Genomic DNA, 12,500 nt, shown 5'->3' with positions numbered 1-12,500 from the left:
GTGACATGGTCTTGTGATGAGTTTTGTCTTTTGTTTTTTAGGTCAAACGCTGAAAAAAGAAAGCAAAGGTGTGTGTGGCTTTCCAGTTTTTTTGGTTAATTGTTTCTAGATAAGTTTTCAAACATTACATCAAGATAAATCTCTGAGCTTCAAGCTGATCAAACAATCATGTCGGAGAAAAGTAATATTCTTGCCACTTGTTGGTGAGGTGTTAACTGGATAATTTAAATCTTTGGTTGGCAACCCAGCTGTTTCCGTCCAACACGTGTTTTGCTATTGTTTTACAAATCTTCTGGTGAGGCTGTTGAATTCATTTTGTCCATCAACTTGGCTGGTCATTGTAAAAAGCATAGCATTAAATTTTACACTGTATTCATGAAGGCATGAATTTTTTTTTTTTGGGAGGGGGGGGGGGGGGAAACAGCTGTTTTTGGTTTTGTAACAGTATTCCCCAGCCATATTCCCCAGCCAAAACCCTTTCACAAGGATTATTTTCCTGCAAATTATAAGGTAGATTACAGTTCACATAACTGTTCACAAAGCACCCAGGTGGACAATCACACATAGTTTCATGCTACTTTAGCTTAAAATGAATGTGATAAAAACTTCAAGACCCATAACTTTGTAAGTTGCATTCATTTTAAGCTGGAGTAGCATGAAACAATGTTTGGTTATTTTGCTGTCTTCCTCACAGGCGTGTTTTAATATTTCCTCCTCTTAAGCTATTTTTGTGATTTGGATAAAGTTGTCAGAGAAAAATATCAATAAATATTCTGTAAATTAATGAAGCTTTAAGTGTCTCACATGCTCCATGAATTGAACATTTGGAATTTGGATTCCCACAGCCCTCTTCCTTTTGCCTTTTAAAGTTTTGAGAAGGAAGCAAAATAAATGACTTCCCCTTAAGTTTCTTTTTCGGTCACAGCCATATGATATATGACATCTTTCTTTTCTAGGCGACCCTCATTTAAAAGGTGGCATTCCTTACCAGTAAGTTAGTAGTTTTACCTTCATAAAAAGAGTATTGGGTTTGGTTAAACAGGGCTTTCAACAAAATTTTGAGTAAGTGTCTTACCCATATGAGAGTAGGTGGCTGTGACAATGCGGTGGCCCTAAGGCTGCCTCTCTTCTAGGGGGGTCCGGGGGCATGCAGAAAATTTTGAAATCTACAAGCTTGGAAATACAATTTCCAGTTTTCTGGGCTTCAGAATTAGCAAACGTAATGACAAAATATTTATGAACAAAAGAAACAGTCACTTTCACTTCATTCAAAGGCAATGAAAAATATTCTCTAGTTAGCGAAAATACCACGGTATTTATGAGAAAACAAAACAACATAGAAAGTAAAAGTTTATTCAAAATACCTGTTCTGGAACGTGATTCTTTAAAAAGAATGCATTTACAATTCAGTCTGGCCACTCTTGGCTGCCATCTTTGTTAAACAGCCGATGTGAAAGTGAGGCTAACTTTTACTATGATTCTGCTGAAAATGGCAGAAAGCGTTTTGATCGCAATTGATCACGAATGCACGGAAGACTAAGAACACGTATGGTTTATGCATTTTTCTTCCAAGAAAATAGTTTGCGTTGATATGTTTTAGTTTCTTGTTGTTCATTTTCTTTGAAGTTATGTGAGTTTTAATGTGTGGCCTTGCGGTTTTGCATCAATTTAATTCAAGTCTCCACCAATAGGCTTCTCACGGGTAGAAGTGAGTGATTCTGCTTTTAAAGGTTTGATCTAGGACTGGGCTCTTTTTGTTTTTGAATGCCTGTTAGGAGAACCAGTGGAATTGTCTCCTTCAGAACAATTTTCTCCAATAGCCCCTGGGACTCATGATTTTGAAAACAAATCTTTCCATTGTTGTTGTTGTTCCAGTACACCTTGACACCGAAAGCTGGCGACTGCTCACACTGTGGAAAAGGAATTTTATCAAAATGTTAAACTGAAGCGGGCAGGGGAGTCGCTCAAAAATTTGGGTCCATTCCACAGATCAGACAGTGGTTTTTGTAGTATGATGTGGACAATGTTTGGTCCACATACTGGTCTTGATGCTGTTGGTGACTGGATGCATTTTGCTTAAATTTTATTAGGTTGAGACTGGAGAAAGCCCTAATTACTCTGCCAACAAGGAGAACATTTCGTTTAACTTAAATGCAGACAAAGAAGCTACTTTCAAAACAAGTGAATTATTTCACTCGGCTCAGGACAGAGATTTCCAGTTTGTTCATCCTAAGTGTCCAGTAGGCGGGAAACTGCCAAAGCCTTCATCAGGGAGAACTTTATCCGATCCTTCACCACAGGTAGTGTCATCTTTTGAATTCACTGTTCATTATTTCTTCTGCTGAAATATTAGTGGATAAATATTTGTTGTAAACCCTTTAATGCTTGACAATAATATGTACTTATTGACTGAGTGGGAGGGCCGGACGGGAAAATATTTGGCCCGAGCTCATGGCGTACCGACCGAGCGCAGCGAGGTCTGTGCGCCATGACAGAGGGCCAAATATTTTCCTGTCCGGCCTGACCTAAACTCAGTCAATAAGCATTTTATCATATGACCACCGTGCTTTTCCTTTTTTTTTTTTTTTTTTTTTTTGGGTAACAAAATTCGGAATGTTCACTTACGTCGCTCATTTTGACCGAAAAGTCAGATTTATGTAGCAAAAAAGTTGTTTTAGTTCGCATCTCGCGCACGCTTTCATTGGAAAACTATTGAGAAAATCTCCATATGAGGGCCGTACGCGATCCTAGCAAGGCCGGATGGCTTTTTCCGGCCCTGCCTGCAGCATCGCGTACGGCCCTCATACGGGGATTTTCTCAATAGTTTTGCAATGAAAGCGCGCGCAGGGCCGTACGGGTCATATGATAATAATTATTATTGCATTGTAGGAATATGGTTGTGAAACATGGGCTTTGACCAAAACCATGGAAAGTAAACTAGAGGCTTTTGAGATGTGAGTGTATAGAAAAATGTTAAGAGGATCATGGACGGGACTTAAAACCAATGGAGCAATTTTAAAGATGGCAAATGTAACAAGATCATTATTAGTCACAGTAAAGAAAAGAAAATGCCAGTATTTTGGACACTAATAAGAGTGAGGTCGATCCAAACATTGTTACAGTAACTGGAAGGCAAAATTGAAGGGAAGAGAGGACGGGGGAGACCAAGAATTACCTGGATGAAGAACATCAAAGAATGGTCATTGCACACTTATGATGGATATATAAGAAGAGCAGAAGATTGTACATAACAGCTGGAGATCCATGTTAGCCGACCTGTGCTACTAGTACATGTAGATGGCACTTGATGATAATGATGTCAGATTTCAGATACTGACTCAAAACTTCATTACCTTTTTGCCTTTTTCTATTTGCAGGTCCAGCCGAGATCATCCTTCCTCCCATCATCGTCATCAGAGTGTAACAGTCAAGACAGTGAAACATATGAGTTTGATTTTGATATAGATGGAGACGATGATGGATTCATGGAAGACCTGGCACAAGAGCAGGGCAAAGAGGTACAGTAACAGTTTTAATAATTTGCAAAAAATTTCATCCAAACACCTGGCAGCTTTCATGATTTCATGACCTTTATTTTTCCTTATAGAATGAGTGCTCACAGTTACCCTTGGGGATAACTGAGCTTGTCAATGCTCCTTTGGTTTCTAGGGAGGTACGTGATATATTTTCAGTGTCTTGTAATTATTTTCTCTTAACAGTGTTACACTCAGTTTGATACACCTGAATTCTTGCGTCGCTGAATTTTGTAGGTCTGTCTTAGCTGTACTTGACTGAATAGCTGACAGCTTTGTCCATTTTAGAGCGGACAAGCAAGCAGATAGGGAAATGGCATAAGAAAAGCACCTCCTCCTCTTTCCCAGTCCCATTCCAGTGTTCCCCCAACTGCTTTCCTTTTCCACAAACTGCTTTTCTGCTCTAAAATGCACAGAACCTTCAGTTACTTGGGGCCAAGCCTATCCCTGTGCTGAAGATCTGCCTAACTTTCAATCAAACATGTACTGTGCCCACAAACTGCAACAGAGTGTTGAACAGATACACCTCCTAATGCCAACAAACCACACATTCATCTTTGTATTACATGTAGTACCCCTTTACTCATCATCATCGTCATCTTTTTATTTGAATAGTTCCAATTTAACAAATTGAAGAATTTGCACAACCCGCAAGCTACCTAATCGAGGCGGGCTGCGTAACTTACAATCGAATTTAGCAAAGTAGATTAACAGTAAATCAGCCAAAGAGATAAATAGCATGCACACCACAAAAACTGCCTTCCCAAGCGATGGTCTCTGTCTAATTTCTCATGCAACAATTTGGTTTAATGGTGTCTAAACCAGACATGGTTTAGGTAAGAAAAAGAATTTAAAATGAGTGAAAATAAAGGGTCAATATTTTGGATTGTTTTGTGTATGCACCTTGTCCTCTTAGTCTCTGAAAAGTTGAGGTACTCCCATGGTGGTTGTTAATTTATTTTATTTTTGAATTATAAGGTTTTAATTTCATGACATGAAGGCCACATAGATTCACTGTGAAAAAAGTGCATGTGTTTGAAATTGTTGATTCCCAGGGAAATGAAGTGGTACTCCTGCATGCACTTTGTGCTCATTAATTTGTTTGTTTTTTGTTTTTGGTAGACCAGCCTAGCTGCATTGAAGTCAATTAAAATCACTTTTTGGTCTCTTTTTTTCTCTCACAGGAAACAGACAAGGAACTGAATAGCACTAGAGACACACCAAAGGTTAAAAAGGAACACTTGAATTTACATTCTTTTTAATATTAAATCAACCTTAACCCATTGACACCTCAATAACCCAAGGACGCCCCCGCCAGTTGACGACTAAAATTGTCTGGCATTAGACAGTAAAATCTGTTGAGTCTCACTCCCAGGGGTCAATGGGTTAATTTCAGCAAAGAATCTTTGTGGCTAGTTATACTTCGTTTTGGAAAATGTTTGTGGGTTACTTTTGTAGGCATCTGAATCAGGTTATAAACCCAGAGATTTGTTCAATGCTGGCAGAGATAGAGCCTACACTGTGGCATCTGGGAGTCCTACCAATGAGAGACTGTCACGCAGACGGAGGTCAAATTCTTTTGCCATTAAGGTAAACTAACTGTCAATCATTGAAGTTAACCATCTGAAATGTGTTGGGGGGTGATAGTTGATGTTATTATTTAATTACAACTTTCTCATGGGACTAGCTTATGCTGCAGTTCACCATAAATACAATCATGTAGTTTTGCCTTCTTGGTTAAAGAGGATGAATTGGATGCTACATCTCGTGCAACACTTGTTTTCAACTTGTCTCCAACACTTGTCTTTCAAAAATGAATAAAGGACCTACAATGTAGTCAACTGTGAACAATTTAGTTTTGTTAGCAGCAGGCCAGCGGGCATATTTATGTTGAAATATGCTTCCAAAAATGCTGTATGATCAGAATACTGTGGAATTTGGAAAGGTGCCATCCTCTTCTAAAGTCATTTACCCTGTTGTGTGATTGATGTCGACAGAGACCCAATCCTCCTAGAGATCCAAGCCCAAACCTCAGAAAAAGGCTCAGGTATGGGTAATTGTCCATTTGATAGTAATTCCAAGTACAAAATTCACAACATCACAATTTTGATGAATTTATGCCCTTTGTTTTTTCTTACACATACCTTGCATGTATTTGATTTGACTCTGTAGGCAAAGATGTATGTCTGTCATTGAAGGTGCGAGCAGTCACTCACCCATGCTTGATGTGGTATGTAGCGTGTTGCTGACTGTCTAGATTTTAAATCAAATGCATAAACATTTACTAGTACAACAGGACCCCAAGCTAGACCTGCATTGCAGTGTTGTCCATTTAGAGAACAAAAATTTTACACAGATGCTGTAAAATTCTTCAGTTATCTGGAATTGACTTAAACAGTGTACATGTCGCATGGATGCCAGAGGAATTTTCTCCAAGGTCTGGAAGATGGCTGTTCTGTCAAATGAGTTAAGCCAGGTAACAAAAATCCTCTAGTAACATCCTCTCTGTTGCAATTGCCAGCACAGCTTTTTTTTTGACCTTGAGAACATTCTCTTGCAGCCAAGTTCTAAACAGTGATGAATGCTGGGGGTAGGATAAGCAAGGTGCCACACCCAGTTTGGAGGCCTGCCAGTGGGTGATCAGATATAGAGGATTTTACATGGTCACCCGGGGATACAAATTTTATCTTCGCGTGCTGAAAAGTATCTCTCATGACTGAGTGAAGCAAACGAGTGAGAGATACTTTCAGAGCAAGAAGATAAAATTTATACCCCCAAGCAGCCATGGAATGTTCTGTTTATTATACAGATATTGATGAAATGTGCAGATTTAAAGCAACTTGTTTCACTCATTTTCGAAATGATGAAAAAGTGGTCACCAACCGCTAAAACGTGCATGTTGTGTAACATGGAACAAGATATGAAAGTTATGAAAAACAAATCATGATAATGTAAAATTTTGCCATTAAAATGTTAATGAAGTAGAGAAGAATTATATTAAAGCACAAAAGTATCTTACATTGAAAAGGAAGCTCGTGTTTTATTGGCCAATCGTGTTCGTTACCATGACGTCACCTATATTCTCACATGTGAAAGGTAAAAATATGTTCACTGCGTGCGGTGAAGATATGATTTTTTAAGTAAAAGGAAAAATCCTGGTATTTCATCAGTATCTATATAATAAATAGAGGATATTACACCAAGGCTGCTGCCTAAGAAAATTTTAAAGGGGCCCTCAGAGCTAAACGCTGAGAACTTAGGAGCCCAACATATGAAGTGAAAGGTGTTGCTGTGAAAAATTAAGGCGCCCAGAGCTATTCTTTGGGAGCCCCAGGCTACCGGGCTCCTGTTAGGCAGCAGCCTTGTATTACACGGCCACGCGGAGATACGAAATTTCTCTACGAGTGTTGAAAAATATTTCACTTGTTCGCTGCGCTCACTCGTGAAATATTTTTCAACACAAGAAGAGAAATTTCGTATCTCCAAGTGACCATGTAAGTCATTTCACAAAAGGCATCCAAAGGCGGGATTTTCATTTGTAACCATAGCAACAGTTGGTATTTCATTGGTGTTTAAATAATAATAGAATATTTCTGATCATTTGTTTTTAATTGGTTGATTTCTAATTGCAGGCATTACTGCCATCAGCGCATGTTAACAACCTTTCTCCATTGAGACGCTCTCATGGTGAATTGGGAAATCTTCTTGATGATTCAGGTTTGACTAAATTTTAACTGAATCCTACACACTCACTCTCTTCTCAATTCTGAGAAGTTTTTCTCTGGATATTTTGGCTTTGCCCTCTCATCAAAAAGGTCTTCGATGTGCTTTAAATTGGTTGTATTTGATTTAGTTACAGTCTCTAATCTATTGAGCTCTTGTTCTCAGTTTTATAAGCTTGATACGCACTGTTTAAAGCTTTGGAATTTAATCACAAAGCAAAACTTAGGTACGAGAAACTTAAATTGCAGTTAGCCGCCCGCATTTCAAGCGTTTCCATGGAAGCAAAGAACTTCGAAGAGAATTTTTTCCGTTCTAGCTGCGTGACAATTACGGCACGAGAAATCTCTTCTGAGCATTGCATCATGTCCCTTCTGTTCTCCCGAAAGTCCTTATACTCGGGTAAATGAAAATTTACCAATTGAAGCTACTCATTTTCGATTTCAGGTCATAAAAATGTTGTTGGAGACTTCAGTGGGGTAAGTTTAGAGAAACCGTGTTTTTAAAATTGATTTTCTTTTAGTTTGAATGGTCCATTTCCGGGTTTTTCCAACCGAGCGGTGTGTTTTCACGTAAGTGTGGTGTATTTTCACACTAATTTTGAACCCTTTTGCCCTTGAGGCGGCATTAGACAGTAAAATATACAAGTATCACTAGTGAAAGGAAATGATTAAAACGGAGAAAAAAAAATATTTATAAAAAAATATTAATAAAGGTGAAAGCAGACTATTGTAGAGATCAATGAATTGCAAAGAGAATACAGACTTGTAGGGAGCGTAAGGCCCGGTTCAAACGTCGAACTGGCTTTTGTCTTGTGCCGAATCTAATGCAAGTGAGCGAAAACAGTAGAACGTCAGCACTTGAGGATAAATTTTCATTTTTCTTTTAAATTAAAAGCCGTTCCGATCAGTGTCATTTTTGAGGAACTACCACACCCTTGTCATATTTAAAAGGTTGAAATAGTCACCAAGTGATTACAATAACGCGAATTTATATTTTGAGGTGACAGTATCCCCATCCCCCAGACATTAAAACCCGAAGATTCCCCCCCCCCCCCCCTTCAAAGCTCTTTGGACCTTTGTCTCTGGCATTTCTCAAATCGATGGTCAATAGTCGTTTCTTTTGCCATTGCAGCCCTACACGCTTCCATCCATTCCGGGACAACATGATGATCTCAAATGTTTGACGCCTGAAACGGTAAGGAACAGTAAAAGGTATTTTGCAGAAAGCAGAAAGAAAATTTAGCATCGCAGAAAATACCGTATATGTTCGATGGTTTACGTTGGTTTTCAGAATTCTTTTGTTCAATTCTTCTTCTCTGTACAGGTCGCACGCGTGTTAGATAATGAATTTCCTGAGGTGGAAGCTCACATCATAGACTGCCGTTATCCTTATGAGTACAATGCGGGACATATCAAGGTAAAATTTGTCGTTAAAAAAAAACGAAAACTCCTCTGTAACTTAAATTTGGCCAACACCTGTAAGCCCTACTTCAGAGTTCTTCAGTTTCTCCAGATCGGCTACAACTACAAAATTTACCTCAGGGTACCTTAAGGTACAGAACGAACTACACAGCTGCTACATGCCTACAATATCCCGTTCGAGGTCACGAGTGAATGGGTGATAGTGGTATATACGCAAATACACGACCGCCTGACACCAAAGCAGGTTGCGAGCGAGAGGGGGTGAATTTCTCAGTCTCTTTCCCAATATTGTCAGCGTCAACCACTTTCCCAGGAGTTCGTTATTCCACTTGACTTAGTTTTTCTTTCACACAGGGTGCACAAAACATTTACACGACGGAGCAAATTGTTCGCGAGTTTCTTGAAAAGCCGAAGATTAGCCTGACTGGGAAGAAGACGATTTTAATATTCCACTGCGAGTTCTCATCCAAGAGAGGACCCGATATGTAAGTGAGAGTATCAGTTACATAGACTGCAAGAAGGATCAATTCTTGTAACTTGGTTTCCTGAAAGCAGTGTTTAGATCGAAGATCATCGCAGTAGGACGTGATGATCTTCAGCTGGGGCATTGCACTTTCCGGCCATAGGGCTTTCACTTTTAACTCTGCAATTGCACGATTCAAGACCCGATATAACAACCCTACCAAGTCCCTTAGGTCAAGAAAATACTGCAACGAGTCTGAGCGTTTTAAACACACATGGAAACTGAAGGACAACAACGCAAATTCCACCCTCAAGTGGTGCATCGCATCATTTGCATCACCATGTATGTACAAGTGTGGTACAAGGAAGGGTGACCTTTGCCTATCCGAAAAAGTGGCCATTGTTAGAGCTGATCCAAAACTCCTGCTAAACAAAAGAACTGAATTAATCTCCAAATGTCGTCATAGAAATAAGTTCCTACTGCACAATGTGAAATAATGAGCTTCCCCTTTAGGGAATTCTGTAGATACCGATTAATGCATATGAAGCCCGGTTTACACTACAGAAATTTTTTGGCACGGCTCGGGTGAAATTGGCACGGGCTCCAAAAAAAAAGGTTCGGCTCGGATAAAATTTGCAGTGTAAATAACCTGTCAGTACCAAATGTCATCCGTGCCGAACCAAAATTCTTACCCGTGCTGGGACCTTCGGCGAGGTAGTCCGAGCACGGGTAAAAATGATACGGGTGCTGAAAAAATAGGCAAGGTTCGGATAGAACAAGTAGTGAAAACACTTTAAAGGGCCAAATTTGAGCCTTAATTCATATAGGCTAGCGGTTTTTTTGCGTATATTTCAAGATGGCTGCTCATTCTCCACCAAAATCACGCGGACGTTCTTGATTATAATTGAACTGCGCATGTCTATAAGAGAACTTACCCGGGCCCAAAAATTTTGGCACGGTATTTTTGATACGGTAAAAATGGTGTAGTGTAAACCATAGCCTCTCCACGTGGAGAGGCTATGTGTAAACAAAGTTTGCCGATCTCTTTTTAGGCACCCGTGCCAATTTCACACGAGCCGTGCCGAAAATTTGAACACACAACCACCCAACATTGCCCCTAGGGGGTGTAGGGGAGGGCGAATTGGCAAGGGGAGGTGACGAGTGGTTGGGACTGGTCTGCCAACACTTTTGATGGTAGTCACAGGAAAATCCAAGCTGCCTTTTGTATGCTAAAGTGGTTGTACCACCATTCGTAGCGTCTCTTCCGACGCCATACGCTGGACATTATGCATTCTAACTTAAGAATATCTTTTTAGGTCTCGTTTTCTTCGAAACAGAGACCGGAGCATGCACTTGTACCCTAAATTGTTTTACCCAGAACTGTATCTTATCGAAGGTGGCTACAAAGCGTTCTTCAGCAAATGCAAGGTAAGGAGATTGTTTATTTTGAATATGGACATATGGTGAGTTGTGAGATTTGTAAACCAACCTTGCCTTGTTTTGTTTTTAACACGTTGCCACCTTTCTTGTTTTTAAGGAATACTGCGAGCCCCAGTGCTACCTCACGATGTTAGACGAAAATTACTCTCATGAGCTTAAGAGGTTTTCTCAGTTTGCTAAGCGATCGAAGTCGGAAGGAAGCATATTAACGAAAGGGTTCCGACCAGGGCTCGGTTACCGTTGCTAGATTGTCGTCTTGGGATCGGAAATGCTGTCTGATCTTCTCGAGCGGTTTTCTTTTCTTCCTGGTTTTTAAGGCGGACTTTCCTTTTTTTCTTTGTCACGTCGAATTAAGACTTTTTCCTGACACTTTTCAAGGCTACTTTTCTGAACCCGACACTTTCTTCGCAATTGTCCGTGATATCTTAACAAGCTCATTGATTCCCGATCCTTTTGAACCATAATAATTTGCTGTAGTTACTTTTTCATTATTTTTTTCCGTCGTTGCTTTAACTTATCGTGTGTATGGAAATGTGTGAATAATAAATTTGTAAATAATATTCTGCTAGGATGCCTAATAAATAACAGTATTTTACGATTGATGCTGAAAGGTTTTTGATTTCGCCCTAAACTTGTACCTTGTTTCCTCTCCTCGGTACTTGCCGCGGGAACATGACTCCAAAAGGAAAACAATTAAGAAACACTAGAACGGCTTTTCATGTAACTGTCGTAAACCAACCAAAACTACTGCCAAAATCACAAGAAGTCTAAACACTGTGATGAATCCAATCGGCAAACTACGGATCAATTTCGTATAACTTGCTCTATGCTCGGGAAAATTTGGGTTGTGCAGCGAGGTCTAAAACCATAGCAACTGTAGTCACGTATTTTGTTTCATCTCTTAACACATGTTCACCACGTGCACGTAATGTTAGCCGGGAGTTTTAGCAACGACAACGCCACAAAGCAAGGATATCATTGGTTAAAACAAGAAAAATAATCGTGCTGCACGTGCAGCAAGCACTTCAGAGTATTTTATGTTTTGCCGTAGTCCACAAAACAACATGAAATCACCAAATTTCAGGTTTTGACGACAAGGTGAGCATACATCAGGAAATCGTTCACAGCCATTCCTATAAATCCAGTTACATGATGGTTCGCCCCTATTGTTCAAGGTGGAATAATCGCGAAATACGATAGCGCTAAGTTATATTTTGAAGTGACATTGTAGATGACGATGCCGTTGTACTTGCTAAATCTCCCTATTGCTTATCGGCAGTGCCCACCAAGACTGAGCATCTCTACCAATTTACAATAACGAGGTTGGCGCTATTTATCGTAAGAGACCATATTCGTATTCTCACTATTGGACTGGAACCATCTTGCAATGGTAGCCTCCTCTACCTCTGACATGACGATTATCGGCAATTCGTAAATTTCCCTGGATTGACTGATATCGTCAATTTAGATTACTCTGCCCTAAGACTTGTGCTAGCAGATGAAAAGAAAAGAGTAGAAGTTGAATCCCTAGACGTGATGTGAACGCCGAGCACCCAATGTGAAGGAACTGTTTTTATGCACTTAACAACTAAAGATCAAACCCCGTTGAAGTCCTGAATTTTTCAGGCTTCTCTACGCAATTGCAAAAATTGCGCTCATAACTGCGAAGATCATAGCTTTACTTGATTTCATATCCGCAGTTCATATATGATTCATTTCATATACCATTTCATCATTAAAGATCAACTGGCTGACAATTGCACCGATTATTTACCAAATCTAATTAGTATGTATAAAATCATTGCTGAATAGTGGTCAAGTCTTGTACTTGATTTTAAAATGGTTAACTTTCTCTTGAGGTTTGGTAACCGGCATTTTCTCCTTTTCTAAACTTGTTCCTTAGCCGGTGGTAATACAAGG

General features: G+C 39.6%; 1 protein-coding gene across 1 annotated transcript in view; it reads left to right on the top strand.

Moving 5' to 3' along the window:
* LOC138043873 (M-phase inducer phosphatase-like) overlaps positions 1 to 11,178 on the top strand; it is a 12,169-nt gene extending 991 nt beyond the window's left edge. The window contains exons 4-19 of the mRNA XM_068890367.1: positions 42 to 68; positions 957 to 990; positions 2,091 to 2,300; positions 3,378 to 3,518; positions 3,608 to 3,673; positions 4,718 to 4,759; positions 4,992 to 5,123; positions 5,531 to 5,580; positions 5,706 to 5,763; positions 7,166 to 7,250; positions 7,701 to 7,732; positions 8,388 to 8,450; positions 8,580 to 8,672; positions 9,032 to 9,162; positions 10,457 to 10,568; positions 10,678 to 11,178. Of these exons, the coding sequence (XP_068746468.1) occupies positions 42 to 68; positions 957 to 990; positions 2,091 to 2,300; positions 3,378 to 3,518; positions 3,608 to 3,673; positions 4,718 to 4,759; positions 4,992 to 5,123; positions 5,531 to 5,580; positions 5,706 to 5,763; positions 7,166 to 7,250; positions 7,701 to 7,732; positions 8,388 to 8,450; positions 8,580 to 8,672; positions 9,032 to 9,162; positions 10,457 to 10,568; positions 10,678 to 10,827 (1,426 nt within the window). The 3' untranslated portion in view covers positions 10,828 to 11,178. The remainder of the gene's footprint in view (positions 1 to 41; positions 69 to 956; positions 991 to 2,090; positions 2,301 to 3,377; positions 3,519 to 3,607; positions 3,674 to 4,717; positions 4,760 to 4,991; positions 5,124 to 5,530; positions 5,581 to 5,705; positions 5,764 to 7,165; positions 7,251 to 7,700; positions 7,733 to 8,387; positions 8,451 to 8,579; positions 8,673 to 9,031; positions 9,163 to 10,456; positions 10,569 to 10,677) is intronic.
* Positions 11,179 to 12,500: the final 1,322 nt, after the last annotated feature.

Source organism: Montipora capricornis, chromosome 3, assembly GCF_036669925.1.
Source record: "Montipora capricornis isolate CH-2021 chromosome 3, ASM3666992v2, whole genome shotgun sequence".
NCBI lineage: Eukaryota > Metazoa > Cnidaria > Anthozoa > Scleractinia > Acroporidae > Montipora > Montipora capricornis.
The sequence above is the reverse complement of the archived record's forward strand: the minus strand, read 5'-3'. Positions and strand labels throughout refer to the sequence as shown.